The sequence below is a fragment of the Lepus europaeus genome, chromosome 1 (assembly GCF_033115175.1).
Source record: "Lepus europaeus isolate LE1 chromosome 1, mLepTim1.pri, whole genome shotgun sequence".
NCBI classification, from domain to species: Eukaryota; Metazoa; Chordata; class Mammalia; order Lagomorpha; family Leporidae; genus Lepus; species Lepus europaeus.
The window spans coordinates 168,382,647-168,403,249 of NC_084827.1; the positions used below are offsets into that span (position 1 = coordinate 168,382,647).

Genomic DNA, 20,603 nt, shown 5'->3' on the forward strand with positions numbered 1-20,603 from the left:
GTTAATCCTTGTAAATCTCTTTGAAATTGAAAAGTGCCAAAAATACATAACTTAAATTAGTAGCCAGAGATTTTGACTTATCTGTCTTCAGAAGGTAATATTTCCCAGTGTTAGAAGCTCAGTAGAAAGTTTTCCTTTGGAAAGAAATAAGGACAGAATTCAAGAAAACCCTTAATATTAACAACACAAGCGGTAAAGAAAACCAAAGAGAAACATTTTATTCCTGAGATGATGTCAATGAGAATCAAAAGGGAGGCTTTGCTCAGCCCTGTTAATTAATAAGAAGTGAACACCTACTGAGCATACAGCCTTGAACTGCTCTCAGTCACTCATAGCTTAATGAAAGATTCATTGACATTTTTAGTGAATTAAATTTTAGTTAATGACAAAGACAGAACTCCTAATGGTGTACCAGAATAGGGTGGAAGATGAATGATAGAGAAATAGGAACTCGTTCTGATTCTCCCCATGCTTCAGCTGGGCTTAGCATTGGTGAAGGTCATCCAAATTCTCTTGAGAAGCAGCTCGCTTTGAAACACCTGGTTGAAATTTGGTCAGCTAGACTGAGACAAAATTCAGCCACAATTCACATCATCAAAGTTGGCTTCATCTAGGAAAACACAATGGTTCAAATCATGGTTCAAAAATGAAGAAGAGAAGGCAGGTGATGGGAGAGGTCAGAATTCAGGTAACTCTTCAGGCCCTTGCGAAAAGGCCAAGTCTGCAGGTTATTAAAAAAAAAAAAAAAGAAGACGACGACGACGACGACAAATACCATATGTTCTCACTGATCTGTGGTAACTAATGGAGTACCTAAAATGTAATCTATAGGAATGAAACCGACATTTTGAAATTTGATGATTTTTAACAGCCCTTGTCTTGACTGTTAAGGAACAGTATTTTCTTCTTCATACTATTTGTTGAGCTCTTTACTTAGTGTAGGGTTCGTCTTATGAGTATAAAGTTAACTGAAAACAGATCTTTGTAAAAAAATAAGGATGGGAATAGGAGAGGGAGGAGAAAAAAGAGCGGCAGTGTGGGAGGGAGGGAGGGAGGGTAGGGTGAGAAGTATTGCCATGTTCCTGAATCTGTATATAGGAAATACATGAAACTTGTATACCTTAAATAAAATAAATCTATATATAAAGAAAATAACTAAACATTAACAGAAATAAAACCTTGTAAAAAAAAACCAACGTGTCAAAGTTCATTAAAATAATAGAAAACATTAAATTACATAATCTCATGTTTGAAATCGCACTGTTATACATTTGCAAATTTCTCTTTAAAATTCCAGTAAACTTGGTGAGCCAGAAGAAGGACAAAAAAATATGTTCCAGCTGCCTTACTACAGCTGCACACTGATCAACGACCTGAAGTGCCTGAAGCAGCTCTAATTCTGCCAACATCCTATACAAGGGGAAAGGAGTGGGAGTGGGGGACTCTTTCAGAAACTGAAAAGTGTTGCAACAAATCTGTTAACATCCCAACCAGTACTGCACGTACTGCTCATTCCATTGAAAAGAATACAAGAGCCCCTCTGGAAACAGATTCTCACAACCACTTCATAACATCCAAAAAGCCCTTTGTTCCAAGAGGAGCAGAGGTGGGGAAGCAAGACCCATCTCCTTAAAAACCCCCAGCCTCAACTGGACTGCGCGCTCAGCTCTCTGCATCTTTGCTGAGCCGCCCGCCTGGCCTGGTCAGGTGTAATCTCTCCACTCAACATATAACCTCCCTCCTCCCCCCCACCCCCCAGTCTCTCAGGCTCTGTCTGGAGAGGTGCCCATCCATCCTTATGGATGTCCTTTCCTAATAAACCTTGCTATTTTACCTCCCACTAAAAAAAAAAAAAAAAAAAAAAGAAATGGTCAGTGAGCAAAGGAATAGGGAGGTGAGTATCACTGAGCAGAAAACATTTTCCAAATCTAATAATTTATTCCCCAGATTAAAATTTTCTGTAATATCTGCTATAATCTGACCTAGCACTGGTTACAAATGTAAAGGAAAAGTAAACCAATGAGTCACAGGTCATGACCTTAAGAGATCGGCAAACTGATGGCCCAGCAAATCGAGAACCAATTAGGGATACTACAAGGCTATTTCATGTCACTGGAGCCCTGGCTACATCAGGAATACAAAGAAAGAAAAGCAACAGGGTTGGAGGAATGATCTTAGACCAGCGTCCTGAAAGCTTAAACACCTGACTAAGAGGTTCACATTTTATTCATGATCTATAATAGAAAGCGATTGTCAAAACACACCACTCCTCCGTCTGGGTTTGTATGAACGATGGGAAGCAGCAGCCAAGAAGAGAAGCTGAGGAGTCCAGATGCAGAAACAGCCAGACAAGAAGTTTAGAAGAAAAGCAAAACTGAAGTCCCAGGTAAATCTAAACCGGTGAATGTTGACAGAAGCAGGGGCCGGCCTTGTGGCAGAGCGAGGAAAGCCACCACCTGCAACGCTGCATCCCATATGGGTGCCAGTTTGTGTCCGGGCTGCTTCACTTCTGACCCAGCTTTCTGCTAGTGGCCTGGGAAAAGCAGCAGAAAATGGCTCAGGTGTTTAGGCCCCTGCACCCATGTGGGAGACCTTGAAGAAGCTCTCCTGGCTCCTAGCTTCAATTTGCAGCCATCTGAATAGTGAACCAGCAGATAGTTCTCTGTCTCTCTCTGTAACTCTGACTTTCAAAATAAATCTTCTTTCAAAAAAAGTTGAAAGAAGCAGAGGAACTTTAGTCTAATAGCCAGAGGCAGGCTGGGAGAGAAGGATGAAGCAAACACTGCTCTTTTGCACTGAAGGATCCTAGAATACAACAGATCCTAACCACAGGCAGAACAGGCTGTCAGAAGAGACCAGTTCGTGTCCATGGAAGCCCAATGAAGACAGTCACCAACAAACTGAAGAGTCACCTGGTACAGGGAAGTCAGAGGATACACAGGATGCTAGGGGGAGAAAGAAGGTATTTAGAGGAAGGAAAGGGAAGGGGAGCTCCGAGGCAGAAACCAAAGAGGTCTTCAGAAACATAGGACAAGAATCAGCAAGAATCAATGGCATGGCAAAATGAAGAGAAGCAAACTTAAAGTGTTAAGATCAGCAAGGAAAGGTAAAGACAGTGACGACCCATGAGGGGTCACTGGTATTGAGCAGCAGGGAGGCCCCTACAGTAACTACGACCTCAGAGCGGCAGAGAGGAGAGCCACACTGTAACCTGTTGCAGAGGAAAGGGGTTGTGAGCATTGGGCCAGCTGACATGGTGCATTATTTGTCAGTAAATGCAGAACAACTGCTAGATAGCAATGTGCAGGGAAAGGATTTAGGGGGTTTGTTTGGCGCTGTTTCCTCACATTTAAATAATATTAATAGATACCTAGAGCTTATGAAAAAATGAGAAAGGAAATTTTAAAAAACCAAAAAAAAAAAAAGCAGAGACATGACAAAAAAATTAGGAATATGGGACAAAATATCAAGGAAGGCTTCACAAACTCTGGTTCAGCAACAGGTCTCTCATGTCCATGGCCTTGTAGATAAAGACACACTTGCCTCTGGGAGGCTTTGGGTCTTTAATTTATTAAGAATTACGGGTCGGGAGAAAAGCCTTGTATTCTGATCCTAGGTGGACTCATGTGATCCTCAGTACTGATGCGATTTCAATTTTAGACTTGAGGGAGAGAAGCAATGTGATGAGAGAAAGATCTGAAGTAAGAGCCAGGATGCTGCCTGTGTCTAATTCCAAAAGAAAAGAACAACACTTACATTTCCAAAATATTTGTCCAGCAACTCCACATAACGATGCACAATCTCTAGTGTCAACAGCTCATTGTCTTGATTTTCTACTGCACAGCAAAAATATAAACTAGCGTACCTTAAAAAAGAAAAAAAAGAAGCAAAAAATGATGATCTATTAAACAATCTGAAGATGGTTTTTCACAATGAATATGCAAAGTCCTCCCCAGTGGCTATCCCCATCATGAAGAATGAAGAATGAAACCATCATCCACCATACCCAATACCCTCCACAACTATGAAACAGAATCTATAAAAATACTCTGATTATTTCTGATAATGATGTGAAAATCTCCCAGAAAAGATTTTACTGTAAAGAGCTATGATCAGGGGACAGAATCTTTTGGCCCATGGTAATCAGGGTGTCTGTCCAGACCCTGTGCATTTTGTAGATTGTGTAGTATCCAAACCCCTGTCCGGTGCTCTCAGAGGTCCACCCTGAACACCTCCTACTGCACACTCTACTTCAGTCATTCTGTACATGTCTCACCTTGGATCCAGCAGAAGGAGTTCTGCCCAGGCTCTTGTTGTTCATTTACTACCTTGAATATCAGTCAGCAGATAAAACCTCTGTTTTTCCCAGTTTTTCACCAAAGCCCTCTGCAAAAGCATTTCTCATATGCGTGTTCCCTGTGGATGCTGGATGCAGTGTGATGTTGGATGCAGGGCGAAGTGGTCTGTGTTCTGGTCCTGATTTAGGCATCAACTGCTTGGGACTTCCTTGGCAAAATGACATCTCAAGCCTGTTTCCTTATCTATAAATTTAGGTCCCTTTCTCGGCTGGTCTTGCCATTGGCAAGCAGGTACAGTAAAAAAGTAGATAGGTTTTAAAGTTTGAAAGAAGTGGATTTGAATCCTGGCCCTACTAACTACCACTCAATTACTATGGCTGGGGACTAACTGCTTAAACTGTGTCCTCACTTTACCCACCTGCAAATCTGAGCAATAAGTATTATAAAGAGCTGCTTTGAACAAAGCCATACATCTCTCTGTCATACAAAACTGCATTTTTCCATAGTATTTGTTACTAAATGAAAATACCTTATTTGCTTACTTAGAAAATGAGTCCACTCCATGACAACAGGAATATTAGGTATGTTTTTCACCATTGTATCCTCAGCCATTAGAATAATGCCAGGGACACAACAGGAATTCATGAAATATTTCCTAAATAGTGCATATGTGTACTATCAATGTGTACTTTAAGTACTACTAAGCAATATCAAGTAGTTTAAGAACCCCTATAGGGCAGAAGGGAGTATCATTATAGTCTTAGAATTCTATCTACAAACTACACAGAATCTGTTAAAAACTAATAAATAAACAAACAAGTCTTGCTCGTATACTAGAGCAGAGGAAAAAAAAAAAAACCCATGTTGGCTCATGACAGGTCTTGCCATAATTGAGAGTCTCTTTCTGACTTCAAAGCCTGTACATTTTTTACTGTACTTGTTTGCCATAGCAAGACCTTACCAGGCAGGAATCTCAATTAACACATGAGGAAACTGCGGCAGAGTGGTCATTTTGACGATGAGGTCCCAAGTAACCGATGCCTTAGTCTCTGCTCATACATATCTCCAGGACCCCATCTTCAGAGATTCCAGCAAACACTGCGATTGGAATTGCAATCTAAATCATTCGGATTAGAACAAACCAATGCAATAATGGGGAACTCCGTCCTCATAAAGCTACTCACACCTTTTATAGACCAGTTTTAGTTCCTTCCAGTCAATAAAACTGCTTGTCCTGTGACCACGAGAGAGAATGATTTGGACAATTTCCCGCGTGATCTTTTTCCGCTCCTTGTCGGGGAGAGTGGTATACCATTTCTGCAGCCGTAATTTCCCTTGTCGACTGAAGAGCAATATGAAATGTATCTAGAACACATAAAGGAGAGGGGAAATCTGAGCTCGATCAATCCAATCATTCTGCACAGATACTGAAATCCACTGGCTGGGGTAAGAAGGGATGAGTTCAAACAGATGAGAAACCACTTACCAGCGTGAGGACTACACCATCTGACCAGTGGCATTTAGCAAAGCAGAAGGAAAAGGAATATGTACATCATAAGGATGGCCTATTTGTATTATAGGGGGAAGAAACATTTTTTTAATTCCCTTTAAGGTTGTAAACCCACTATAGGGATAAAAATATATCAAGAAAGCAGTGGCATCCCTTTGAGAAAACATTAAATTCTTCCTTAACAAGCCAAAACATTTTTTAAAAAGTTAAGAATGATGGAAGGATTTCAGTCAGCAATTACATTCCAATTCCATGACGATATAGAAATAAAGGAGGGGCCAGTGATGTGGAGCAGCAGGTTAAAGCCCAGGCCTACAGCACCAGCAAGTACTTAAGTTTCTGCCACCCATGTAGGAGACCCAAATAGAGTTCCTGGCTCCTAGCTTTGGCCTGGCCCAGCCCTGGCTGTCTGCAGCCATATGGAGAATGCAGTATGCAGAAGGAGGATATCCTTGTCTCCTCTCTCCTCCCCACCCTTCCCTCTCCTCTCCTCCCCCACTTCCCCTCCCCTCCCTTCCACTCTCCTCCCTTCCCCTTTCCCCCTCTTCTCTTCCCATCTCTTTCTCTTCCCCTTCTCTCTGTCTCTGTCTCTTTCCCTGCTTTTCAAACAAATAAATAAATCATTTAAAAATAGAAAGTAATAAGGGGGCCATATTCTAAGTCTTAAGTATAAACTCCTTACTCTGTGGATTACCTGGCTGAGATCCTGAGAATCAACCACTTCAAGTTACAATTGTCTTTGGCACCACAAGAGATTTTTGAGAGGTGAGAAGGTGTGGGCTACAGGAGGAAGCAACCTGATTTTATTTTCAAGTAAGGTTTAAAATGTGCATTTGAAAAGAAAGTTCATATTTTAATAAATTTTAAATGAAGGAAGAGACTGTAACATCTAGAGCTTTACTTCAGTACCTGAGAAGTATGGTAAATTTGATTTTCAGAAAGTATCAGATGGTCTGAACTTTATTTTGAGAGCTTTGATTTTCTCTACTCACAATATTACAAGATCAGGTTTAGAATCATAACTATATTTGGATTTTTTAAAAAGGTAAAATAGGAGCTGGCATTGTAGCATAGTAGGTAAATCTATTTCCTATAATGCCAACATCCCATATGGTGTCAGTTCAAGTCCTGGCTGCTGCACTTCTGATCTGGCTCCCTGCTAATGTGCCTGGGAAAGCAGCGGAGGATGGCCCAAGCACTATGGGCCCCTGCCACACACATGGGAGACCTGGATGAAGCTCCTGGCTCCTAGCTTCAGCCTGCCCCAGCCCTGGCTGTGGTAGCCATTTGAGGAGTGGACTAGCAGATGGGAGATCTCTCTGTCCATAACTCAGTCTTTCAAATAAATAAGTAAAATGCTTTGTTGCAGTTATTTGGAGTATGGAGGGATATGTGAATGGTCTTCAAGAAGTTCATGGAAAACAGGCATTTTCATTTGATTCCATTTTCCATGAATATTTTAAAGTATGCTTGTATAGTGGTAACCAATACTTAATTTAAAAAAAAAAAAACTTTTTACAAATAAAATCTTCAACTCTGGTGGAGAGGTTTGGTTCTGAATGTTGCGGCTAAGCCATAGGAAATTATCAGGTGGCAATATCTGAGGGGCCACCAACCCCAGGATCCTTCCTCAGCACTATTTCTGCCCCCAATGACACAATTTGAGGTCTTAATAGTTCATCTTTTGTCTTAGAAAGGGAACAAGGGTTCAAGGAGGATGTGAGAACCAAGACATCACAGAAATCAAGTTAAAAAGCCCTGCCCAACCAGCAGCCTTAAGAAAAATCATTCTCAGTCTAGTTTTAAGTATCTCCTTAGAATGCAGCATTTCTTAAATGCCCATTTCACTGTCAGTGCTGGTTTAGAATAATTCAATAATGGGACACAATAATTTTGTTTCTAAAAAGAGGTCCTCATAAAAGTAACATTCTACAAGTGCAAAACTGAGTGATTTCAGGAACACAAAACCTTAAGACCTTGAGAATAAGGCTCAGTTTTGGATCATTGCCATCAGACAAGACTACTAAATCCAATGTCCAGTGAATGTTCGATTATTACCAGAGAAATGAAATCTACACATTTGCTTGATGTTTACTGTGCATTTCCAGTCACAATTGTTTTTCTTCCCAACTAACTTACATCTCTTCTGTTACAACTTAAACCAGTTTTCCCTGTTTATCCACAGTGTATATAAAAGGAGAAAAATCACTATCCTTTAAATAATAGCTAACCTTTCACACATTTGAAGCTTTTAAGTCCTCCCAAGACTCTTCCTTGCAGAGGAAAATCCCTGGTTCTATGTTGTCTCCTTATTTGTTCCATTTTTAGATTTCATAACCATCATTGTTGAGAGTCTTGCGGGATTTCTCCATAGGTTAAGTGTTACTTTAAATTCAGGGTACCCAAATTGATGCTCAAAGCTTCATGGAGAGGCTGAAACTACTCAGCTCATCTGAGCTGCAAATTTATCTCGGGATCAGATGCCTGCCACCCTACCATGAGTCAACAATGTCAAACAATTTTTCATTCTTACAATGAATTCAAAGACGAAGGATGAGTAGGAACATAATACACCCTGTATAAGCTCATATTAAATATAAAAATGAGTTCCAAGTTCAAAAGGAGCAACAAATAAATTCATTTACCCAATAATTGCATTGCATAAGACAGTGTTGAAAGTCTTTTTGAGTTCTGCTGTGCTGGAGAACTTCTGTTTTGGCATCTGTGGCCTCCCCTGATTTAACAGTGCAGCTTGAGTGAACTGGCAGAATGAGCTACAATGATTCAGAACAGCCCATCACCCACAACAATTAATTTTATCCAATTTATCAGCTTAGTCATTCAGGGAACACTTGAATAAGACGTTTCAAGAGGTTAGTCAAATAACACTCTTGATTAGCATTAACTTGAGTAGAAAAAGAGGCAATCAGAAGATTTTTTTGAATAGTTTCCAAGAGTCACCTTAAGTTAAAATTAATATCATGGCTGGCACTGTGAAACAGTGGGTTAAAGCCCTGGCCTGCAGTGCTGGCATCCTATGTGGGCACCGGTTGAGTCCAGGAAACTCCACTTCCAATCCAGCTCCCTGCTAATGCATGTGGGAAGGCAGCAGAGGATGGCCCAAGTGCTTGGACACTTGCACCCACATGGGACACCCAGAAGAAGCTCTTAGTTCCTGGCTTCAGATTGGCTCAAGTTTGGCCATTGCAGCCATTTGGGGAGTGAACCAGCAGATGAAAGACCTCTTGGTCTCTACCTCTTTCTGTAACTCTGTCTTTCAAATAAATGGCTGCAACAACCAGAGCTGAGCTGATATGAAGTCAGAAGCCATGAGTTTCTTCCGGGTCTCCCACAGGGATGCATGGACGCATGGACGCAAGGACGTGGGCCATCTTCCACTGCTTTCCCAGGCCTTAGCAGAGAGCTAAGCAGTATGGATAGTGGAGCAGCCAGGACTCAAACCAGCGCCCATATGGGATGTCAGTACTGCAGGCAGCAGCTTTACCCACTACGCCACAGCACCGGCCCCCAGCAATAACTTTAAATCCTGCAAAGTGTGTTGAGCAGAGTTGGACTTCTTACATTTGGGCCAAATGCTTTGGCCCCAGGTGGGCATCTGATTCCATCAATGCCTCTCATCCCACCTCAGAAGGAGTCACTGGGTTCATTGCCACCTGGAGGGGCCTAATTCAGTCACAGATGATCCCTCAAATCAAATATGCACCAAACATCCCGTCCTTAAAGTATCCACCAGAGAAATCCTAAGTGGGCATAGCCTGAATCAATCATACGTCTCTGAAGCATGTCCAGGGGATACTTTTAGGCCTTTGAGGGAAGTGCAAGACAGGCTAATACCAATGCGTTTGCATGGGCAACTGTCCAGTGTTAGCATCTTCCTTCTAGTACGAGGTGCAGAGTTAAGGCTTCTGACAGCAGCACTGGTTCTTAGTGTTTGCGGTTCCTTCTGCTCCCTGCCTGGACCAATGAAAGGGATGCACAACCAGGATTCAAGAAGAGAGGCATCCAGGAACCTTTTCCAGTCCCCAACACTGTCACATTATGAGTATCACTTTCTCAGGGTTCACATGGATCTCAGAATCTGAGTCCCAAATATAAATACACAGAATATGTTCCTTTCCTCCAGTTCCATCAACCAGATGGGCCCCTCCGGATATGGTCCAGACCACATGATATTTTACTTCAACGGCCTAATTTCTGTGATCCTTACCTCCCCAGTCTCATTTCCAACCTCTGCAGCACTTTTGTAAATTCCTTACCCAAAAACAAACTCTTATCTTCGTTTCTAAAAGGAGGCAACAAGCATTCCTGAGAAAAACTGTAGAGGAATTTGCACCTTGCTAGTACCATCAATGCACAATGGCCAAGCTCAGCTTACCTGGACACTTGCATAGGATTTCCAAGCACTGTCCCGTTTTTTTCCCTCATGGGTTAATCCACCCATGACCACCATGCCCCTCATATACCCTATCTCCACCCTCACTCCCTGACTCAGACATTCAGGGGATATCCCCAGAATTTCTCCCACACCTGTGCACACAAACTTGGTGCACACAAACAGCTACCCCTCAAGATGAAGTATTGTCTTCCTGTGCTGGGGAACCAGAATCTTATGCTTTGGCTTTCAACTCTCACCTACTTCTTCAGGACTATACCTTCATCATTCCCACGCTGCCAATCCGTGACCCCACTCCCGAGGCATGCATGCAGATGCTGAATAATGCTAAGTTTTGCTCACTTTAGAAAAAATAGTGTTCTGGGGCTGAAGTTTGGTACAGCCATTAACCTGCTCTTGAGACATCTGCTACATATCATATGCTGTTGTGACCATTTGGGGAGTGAACCAGCAGATGGAAGATTCTCTCTCTCTCTCTTTCCCTCCTTTCCTCTTTCCCTCCCTCCTTCTCTTGCACTTCCTTTAAAATAAATAAATAAATACTTCTTAAAAAGCACTTGGCAAAATTCAACACTCACTCATGATAAAAATTCTCAGTGGCCTAGCTGATACATCTGATACATCCCATACAAGTGGCCTTCTGATACATCCCATATCAGAATGCCTGGATTTGAGTCCCAGTTCCATCCGCCCCCTGCATTCCAGCTTTCTGATAATGTGCACCCTCTGATGCAGAAGGTGATGGTTCAGGTAGTTGGGTCCCTAACACCAACATGGGTGACCTGGCTTCTGACTTCAGCTTGGCCCAGCCCTGGCTGTTGCAGGCATTTGGTGAGTGAACCAGTGAATAGAACATCTCTGTGTCTGGTTGTTGTGCAAATAAATTTTACATAGATAAATAAATAAGCAAACAAACAATAGCTTTCTCTAGAACTCTAACTTTCCTGAAAGTGATTCAACAATGTTAAGAGTCCTAAAATGTCTATTCCTTTAGACTTAGTAGGTCTATTTGTTTAATCTATCTTAGGGGTAAGTGTTTGGCCTAGTGGTCTCATATTTCGTATTAGAATGCCTGGGTTCAAATCTCAGTTCTGTTCCCAATTCCAGTTTCCTACTAATGTGTACTCTGGGAAGCAACAGATGATAAAGTAGTTGGATCCCTCCACCCCACATGGAAGACCTGGATTGAGCTTCCTCCTAATTCCTGGCTTCAGCCTGGCACAGGCTCAGCCATTATGAGCATTTGCAGAATGAACTAGCAGATTGGAGCTCCTTTCTTTCTCTCTCAAATAAAAATAAATAAAATATATATTTAAAATGTACCTTAAAATGCAAATAAATATTTAGGCAGTCAATGTCCATGGCAATATTTTTAATATTTATTTTATTTATAAGGCAGAGTTACGGGAAGGGGGAGAGACAGAGAGACAGAGAAGAGGAGAGATCTTTCATCTGTTGGTTCACTCCCCAAGAAGCCGCAACAGGCAGAGCCGGCTCAGGCTAAAGCTTGGAGCCAAGAACTCCATCCAGGTCTGCCACATGGGTGGCAGGAACCCAAGTACTTGGGCCATCTTCTGCTGCTTTACCAGGCACATTAGCAGGGAGCTGCATTGGAAGTAGAGCAGCTAGGACTCAAATCAGTACCCATATTGGATCTCAGGTGGTGGCTTAACCCACTGAGCCACAATGCCGGCCCCTCAAAGCAGTTCTTTACAGTATTACATAAAACAAACAAACAAAAAACTGGAAAATGCCTAAATATCCAATAATAAATACATTTTAAGTAATATTTGTTAAGTAATATTTCAACAAAGAGTTCCTCAGCTATAATATTAAGTTAAATATATGTATACATAATTGTGTGTACAGTATTATACAACAATGTAAAATCATACTTGCAAAGGAATTACATGAAGAAAATACCTTAATTTTTAATAGCAGGCATCTTGGAATAGTGGAATTATAAATGTTACTTTCTTCTTTATTCTTACCTGGATTTTCCAAAGTTTATACGTATGATTCTATAATCAGAAAAAATGTTTAAAACAAAGGATATGAATGAGTTCAATAAAAATCAGTCAGCTTTCTATCTGAAGACCTAATACTAAGTAAATGCCAAAGTTCTTTCAATAAAACTACACCTCAAAGAGATGGCACACTGTCCAGGAAACCCTAGAGTATGACAAAAAGGTCATGATTTTGCCAGCCAGTTGTTGTCGAGGGATGTCCTGCATGTTAAGAGGCAGAGCACAGGGGCTTTTTAAGGCAATGAAAATACCCTGTAAGGTAATAGTGGGCATATGTAATTATACAGTTGTGCAAACCGATGGAAAGTCCAACACCAGGTGTGAAGCCTAATGTACACCATGGACTGTGGATGATAGTGATGATTTTGTGTAGGTTCATCAGTTCTAACAAGTGCAGTACTCTTGTAGGGAATAGTATAAGGGGCAAGGCTATGAACATGCAGAGCAGGGGATACATGGGCTGTCTTGGTACCTTCTGCTCAGCTGTGCTGTGAACCTAAAACTGCTTTAAAAAAATAAAAATAAAGCCTTAAAACTAAAAGGGTATGAACTATGCAAAAAAGACAAAAGGTCTCCTAGCCAGCTGAGATGCCAGCCTGCTATGCTGACAATAAAACAGGTAGGTTAGGCATACACAGAAATGATCGTCATTGACTTAAACAGGGGGAGCCATGGTATTTTTCTCTAGTTTCAAAGCAATTAAGTGACAAAAGTAAGAGGGCAAGGAAGCACGCCCTATGGTTTAGGTTTTATTTACACCAACTAGAGCATTGTTTTTGCAACACCAGGCTGCAATCCAGCAGACTGTAAAACAAACAATGGGTCACAATCAACCTATTTTTAATGAAATAGAGCAGAACAGAACAGCATACTTAAAGCAATCACATATATTAAGGTTAGTTTATTCCAAGATGTTCGTTTCAACTGCATCTCTTTTACTGGGTAGTGGTTTAAAGTACATTTCTCGCTGTTGCAGGAGGAGGAGGAGGAAGGGAAGAAGGAAGATGACAAGGACAGCAACTATGGGCCCAGTGACGAAGCCATTCATGAGGTCAAACAAGCAGAACCAAGGCTGGTCAGTAAATAAATGTTAACAGAAAATCAGCTTTTTATTTAGTGTTAATATTTAAACACTCAAGGAATGTTGTTTACCAGGAAGAATGTTCATATATATAATTTTTTCCAAGTATTAGAAATAATTGGGTGGGACTCTGGGTGTGTCAAACCACTGCATTTTAAACAGAAAGCTGACCTTCAAGAAGAGCAGAATGAGACGAGGCAGCCAAGAACACTTATGAAAAATAGAAAGTTGTCTCTTTTTAAACAGGAGTGAACTCAAATTTCTTTCTCTTAATGCCGACAAACCAAATGAAGAACTAAAATCTCCCAAAGCCATGGGTGTCAGTTTGAAACCCTCCACTTGGCAGTCAATACTCCTCCCCCATTTCAAGATTAACCAAAGATGATCTCAGGGGAAATCATCACATCGGCAGCTAAAATAATCATCTTTCCAAGAGACTTCTCAGCACAGATCATTTATTTCAATCAGTATCTACTGAGTTCCTGGTATGTGCACCATAAAACACAAATGTAAGAGTTGGTTCTATGCCTTTAAGGCCTTATAATTGTGAAAGGAACCAAAAGAAACTTCAAGGTCAACATATTGAATTAAGCGCCAGCCTTGATCTCGTTTCCCTCTCAAAATACTATTATCATAGCATAATTTTCAAAGATATGTGAAGCCCCAAAGTCAAAGAGAATGGCACCCAAGACAACAGTTGTTAAGAGGTTTCAACCAGGGGCTGGCGTTGTGGCAAGCAGGTAGAGCTGCTGCCTGCAGTACCGGCATCCCATATGAGCACCGGTTAATGTCCTGGCTGCTCCACTTCTGATCCAGCTCTCTGCTATGGCTTAGAAAAGCAGTAGAAGATGACTCAAGTCCTTGGGCCCCTGCACCCATGTGGGAGACCTGGAAGAAGCACCTGGCTCCTGGCTTCAGATCAGCGCAGCTCCGGCCATTGCAGCCATCTGGGGAGTGAACCAGCGGATGAAAGACCTCTCTCTCTGTGTAACTCTGACTTTCCAATAAATAATAAATAAATCTTAAAAAAAAAATAAAGAAGTCTCTACCAATCTTTGGAAGATGGAAGGGAGACAGAAATATAATGAGTGAATTAGCAAAGTAGGGAAAGAGAAATAAGTTAACTCCCCCCAGAGAATGTCTCAGTGCAATGCTTATGGGTACCACATCTCTAAAAGATAAAGAATAATGCAATGTTCTGAAGACGCAGAAACCAGCTGAAAATCTACCTCTAGAGTAGTGGCACCTGCCACTTTCCGCATTTTCAGGTGCTTTGGCTAAGTGAGAATGAATGTGCATAGGCATACATACAACACACACGCACACACACGCACACACACGCACACGAGTTTCCAACTGCTTTATTCAAGGACACAAAAAATTAGCAAAGGTTAAACTCTAGAGCAACTTTGAGCCCAGCTTGCTTTGGCCCCAGTGTAATGGGCAGCAGGTGGGTGCTTCTGACACTGTCCACAGATATCAAGGTCTCACCTAATCTGAGAAGGTTAAATCTGTGCCATGCCACAGTTCTTACACACTTTTGGCTTTCATTACCACTCAGAGGACTTCATCTGTGCCTTGTAGAAGAAATATTTATAGATGCCCACAGTCCGCCTGGAATTCAGAGCCTACAAAGTCATCTATCTTCAAGCAAGACATAAACATGCTCCTGTGCTCCATCTGTAGCTTTGTTGTACAAAAACAAACCTCTCTCTTCATTTGAGAGACTGAATGACACCAAACAGCAGAAAAAAGACTTCTACATACTAACAGTGAAGTCAACCAGGCAGGCTGCCTGTGCCCTCAGAACTGTCTGTTGCCACAGTAGCACTGCTTCTAATCACTCACAGAGGCCAAGGTCACTGCACATTTGAGAACAGACTCTAGACAGAGAGAAAGAGACAAAAAAGAATAGGAAAAAAATAAGGCACAGGATACAGTAGGAAAGCATTTTTCCAGAACAAATTGATGCACAAACACATTTACATATATACATGCTGATGCACACACATTTACATATACACATTCACATTCAGGCACACACACATAGGTCACTCACATATACACACTCACGTACTTACCCCCACTCTCACACATACACATTTACACACACACGCATACGCACACACTCTGAGTAAAAGAGTTCCTCTAACAATACAAAAAAATAGTGGCCTGTTTTTTAAAAAGAGACCAGAAAAAGCTCCTAAAAGGTAAAAAGTGGAGCCAGCGTTGTGGCATATTTCTTAAGAAGCCACTGCAGGGTATACCTCATAAATGCAGGAGTAAATGCAGGAAAGTGTTAGCTACGTCCTCTGGGGCAAAGCAAAAGGTAATGAAAGGAAAGTCCTGAATGACAGCGCTCAGGCCAGGAAGGCCACCACTGCGGTTGAAGTGGTGAGGCAGGAGCAGATCCATTGTGAAGGGGAGGGAGGAATAGAATGTGTCCACCAGTTGATTTATTTGTATAGTTGGGAAATGTCCTGACGGGCTTTCTGAAAGCTGTGCTAGTGGATTAAGAAAAAGATAATAATAGATTTAGAGAAAGCTGGGCAAGTAGAAAAATGAGGAAACCATGAACTCCAGGAAAGGAAAAGAAATAACACAACAAAAGTTATAATCATGGTTCTTAAAACTATTTTTGGAGAAGAAAAGGAGAAGAGAGGAAGTAGGTATGTGCATTAGCACGTGTGTGTGTATGTGCACACGTGTATGTTATATGTTGGCTTGGGGATGGCAAACCAATCAGGGAAGTATTAAGTCTTTTTACTGTAATGTAAACTTAAAATGTGTTATCTTAAAAACTAGAAAAAGAAAGGGAAAAGGAAGAGGGTGGCGGTGAGGCAGGGAGGAAGAGAATATCATTGTATTTTTAGAATTGTACCTACAAACCACGTTGAATCTGCTAAAAATAATTAAAAATTAAAATTTTAAAAATTGAGAAAACAAACTGAAGTAAATGTTCATTTACCATAACAGGAACTCAGGAGATAAGGCAAAACATGATGAATGGAAGACTATCAGCATAAGCTTATTATTTAGAAATATAGAAGTAAACAGTCAAAGAAAAGGCTGTAATTATTAAAAGTAATTGCCTCTGGGTGAAAAACTTGGTAAATGAGAGGAAGTTACTGTTTTCACTATTAATTGTTTAACTCAATGTTTTGAAACTATGTGGTGTGAGTGTGTATGTGTGCATGTGTATGTATACATATTACTTGGATTAAAAAATTTAAAAGGATGGGCTGGCACTAAGGTGTAGCAGGTAAAGCCACCGCCTGCAGCACCAGCATCTCATAAGGGCGCTGGTTCGAATTTAGATTGCTCCACTTCTGATCCAGCTCTCTGCTATGGCCTGGGAAAGCAGCGGAAGAGGGCTCAAGTCCTTGGGCCCCTGCACCCATATGGGAGACATAGAAGAAGCTCCTGGCTCCTGGCTTTGGATCAGCCTAGCTCTGACTGTTGCGGCTATTTGGGGAGTAAAGCAGCAGACAGACAAACTCTCTGTATCTCTGCCTCTGCCTTGCTGTAACTCTGCCTTTCAAATAAATAAATGTTCAAAAAAATTAAAAAGAAATTTTAAAAAGAATAAATAAGATGTGCTGGAGTATCTATTTGACAGTGACATTAAAAACTTCTTCTAGGATAGCACTGCGGCAATACAGGTTAAGCTATTGTCTGCTATGCCAGCATCTCATATGGGCTCTGGTTCGCATCCCACTGCTCCACTTCTGATCCAGCTCCCTGCTAATGCACCTGGGAAAACAACAGATGTCGCAAATGCTTGGACTCCTGAACCTATGTGGGAGATCCAGAAGAAACTTCTGGCTCCTGGCTTCAGCCTGGCCCAGCCCTGGCCATTGTGGCCACGTGGGGAGTGAACCACTAGATGGAAGATCTCTCTCTCTCTCGCTCTCTGTCTCTCCTTCTCTCTCTTTAACTCTGACTTTGAAATAAAATAAATAAATCTTTTAAAAACTTTTCCTGGCATGTTATTATCTCCTCTCTCTCCCCAAATTAAACTCAAAAGTTTATAGGGAAAATCCTTAAATGCATCAATTATTCATCAATTATCAATTATTATGAACTATCCAGTTCATGAAATAAGGGTGCCATTGTTTTTCTATCTTCCAGGAGAAATAATACATTTTAATAAATGTCCTGATTTTACTTCAAGGCATCATTTCATTTTGGCACGAATTCTAGGGTTTCTAATACAATTTTTCCAACTTTACTGAAGTATACTTGACAAAAGTTGTACATATTTGTGATACACAGGTTTTGATTTACATATTCATTGTCAGATGCTTACCAATATCAAGTTAATTAACATGACCATCACTTCACATCATTATCTGTGTGAGAGTTTGAGTATTGAGAATATTGGCATTTTCAAGTATATAAGGCATGAGTACTAACTATCCATTAGGTGCCCAGGATCTGTTCATTGTAACTGAAACTGTGTACACTTAAACCAGTATCTCTCCATTTCCCACCCCAGTACAGTTTAGAAGGAAAGGGGACTGACAGAAGTTTCTTGTTGATTCTGTCAGTCACCACAAATTCCCCTCAGCCTTCCCCTCTGGATTAAAGACTTCTTGCCTCTTAAGCTGCTTCTCCTGTCCTGGGGTTCTTCATTCCCTTACCGTTTTGTATGTTTCTCCTTGAATCGGGCCTCACTCCATTGCTAGCTCACAAAAGGGACTCAAATATTGGTGGAACTGTTGAATTTTGAGCAAAGGCAAATAATCACATATTCAGAGCCTGGGCAGAAAATTGCCTTGGGTTGGTGAGCACTGGGTTTCCTGACAGTCTTCCTTCAAAAGCACAGGGTCCTGCTGGCATCATAAACTCACAACTGCACTTACTCTTCCCCAGGGGAATAACCCTGCCTGGGGCTTGCACCTGCCAGATCTCGCAGCGGCTTATTCTGACTCTGACTTCTCTGAGCTGAACAGAATCTGCATAACCAAGAGGTCAGCTGCTCTCTTCTTTCTGCTAGATCAATTATAAAAATAATCACTGATAAAAATGTCACACATGACAGGTCGGAGCATGCACTCCTTCATGACTCGAGTTTATATTTGCTTGCAAAGATAAGCCTTTTAACAGTGATCCTGATTTTCTTTCTCTACACCCACTCTGAGAGCCACAAGACTATCCTTGCAGTGGGCTGGGCCCTATCAGAGGGGTTTTTCTGATGGGAGGGCTACTGTTCCTTTTTTTTTTTTTTAAATGTATTTAATTATTTGAAAGTCAGAGTCACAGAGAGAGGGCGAGACAGAGAGAGATCTTCCATCTGCTGATTCACTCCACAAATGGCTACAATAGCCAGAGATGGGCCAGTGCAAAGCCAGGAATATCAAGATGTTTATACTATGCTGGTAAAGAAGCAGTAGCCCATGGGGCTGGTACTGAGGCACAGTGGGTAAAGCTAATGCTTGCAGCACTGACATCCCATATGGGTACCAGTTCAAGTTCTGGCTGCTCCATTTTCAATCCAGCTCCCTGCTGATGGCCTGGAAAGGTAATGGAATATGACCTAAGTACTTGGACCCCTGTACTTACATGGGAGGCCCTGAAGAAGCTCCTGACTCCTAGATTTGGTCTGGCCCAGCTCCAGCTGTCATAGCCATTTGGGGAGTGAACCAGAGGGTGGAAGATCTGTTTCTCTCTGTGACTTTTCCCCTCTCTGTGTAGCTCTGATAATCAAATAAATCTTAAAAAATAAAAAACCAAAACACCTCCTCAAAGGGCTCCAGCCATATATAGGCTAGGCCTAAGCCAAGTTGCCTTCTCCCTAAAATAAAGCCATTTGGTAAGCCTTCTGTGATCTGTTATAGGTTTTACCAGCATGCTCAGAGTGGAAAGAAGATTCATCAGATCGAGGTTTCCCAGATGTCACTCACACACGTTCTTGGGTGGGAGGTTTGCCGACACTCTCTGCACGTCCTCTAGTTTAATGGTCCTTCAAAACAAACTTCCTCCGTGCCACACATAAACGTTTTAGTTCTTCTAAGCTGGTTACCAGTTAACTCAATTGCTGTTTCAGATCTGATCATTTTTCACTAAACCAGGCCACATTTTGGTGGGGCAAGGGGTAGGGAGTGTAGAGCAGCTTGGCTAAGTGGGAAGACTTGGGTAATGGGTCGTTTGAGAGCTTGCATTTGAATCCTAGCTCTATCACTTGTGAGCTAAGAGGACTTGGAAAAGTTACCTGATGTTTCTGGCCTTCAGTCTCCTCATCTGGAAAATCAGGATGACAACAGTCACAACGTCAGTGATGTTGGGAGGATGAAGAGATATTACAGACATCAACCTCTGCATCAGGCACAGAATCAGCACTCCGTAAATGCTTGCTGTCACTAGTAAGTCAGCCTTGTGCCTTGTCTCTGCAAACCCCTCTCTCAATCACCTATCCATGTGCAGAGAAGGAGCTTACCCCAGAAGCAGCCCAAGCTTTCAGACAAACCATTTAAGCTTCCTTTCTTCTCACTGTGGACCAGCAGTGTTCTTATCAGGTTATATATTCAGTCTCTAAGTTCCTTGTAAAGGGTTTGACTTTAAGGCTCCCATTTTGTTCAGGTATATGTGTGTTTTCTTCCTGTGTCTTTTTCTACCATTGAATAAAAGCAGCTATTTGTTTAATTTTTAATTTTTACCCTCCCTTCTGATTCTGTACTTGAACTGCATCATTCCTCGATAGTGAATCACTGGCTCTTTCCCCCACTCGTTTCTATTTACAGAGGCAGCATGGGTTCGTGGGAGTCAGAAAACAGGTGTGGCACTGACCCAATGTCAGCTCCCCTCCAGACCTCATATCACCAACTATGAAGTACAAGAGCAGGGTCACAAATCCAAATACCATTCGTGGGCTGGGCAGAGGCAGGTAACATATTAAATGTGAGTAAAGGTTCACTGTACTGTAATGAGGGGTGGAAGAGATGGAAGCAGACTATAAATTATAAGTTCCAACTAAAACAGTAGCCGCAACTCAGCCACTGGAAGTGGCTGCCAAGGCAAAGCTCGGCAGACACTATTGCCAGGTCTTCAAGAAGCCTGCAGTCTGGATGATGATGTGAAATATGGTGATTGTCTTAATGTTGGCAGTTAATTATTATTATAAGTTTAAAAAATGTTCAAGCTAAGCAAAGCACACTGTGGTCTGAGAGCTGCACTTGGCTTCAGGTCTCCTTTGAGGCTGCTGAATTAGGTAATGGCTACAGACCCTGTTGTACTTGCATTCTACAGCTTTATAGGGCTCTCACAATCTCAC

At 41.6% G+C, this 20,603-nt stretch overlaps 1 protein-coding gene across 2 annotated transcripts in view; it reads right to left on the reverse strand.

Annotated features, from left to right (window-relative positions):
* AP1S3 (adaptor related protein complex 1 subunit sigma 3) overlaps positions 1–20,603 on the reverse strand; it is a 70,073-nt gene that overhangs the window by 13,542 nt on the left and 35,928 nt on the right. For both annotated transcript variants that reach the window (XM_062202115.1, XM_062202109.1), the window contains exons 2-3: positions 5,485–5,663; positions 3,757–3,865 (exon numbers count right to left, since the gene is read on the reverse strand). In XM_062202115.1, the coding sequence (XP_062058099.1) occupies positions 3,757–3,865; positions 5,485–5,663 (288 nt within the window). The remainder of the gene's footprint in view (positions 1–3,756; positions 3,866–5,484; positions 5,664–20,603) is intronic.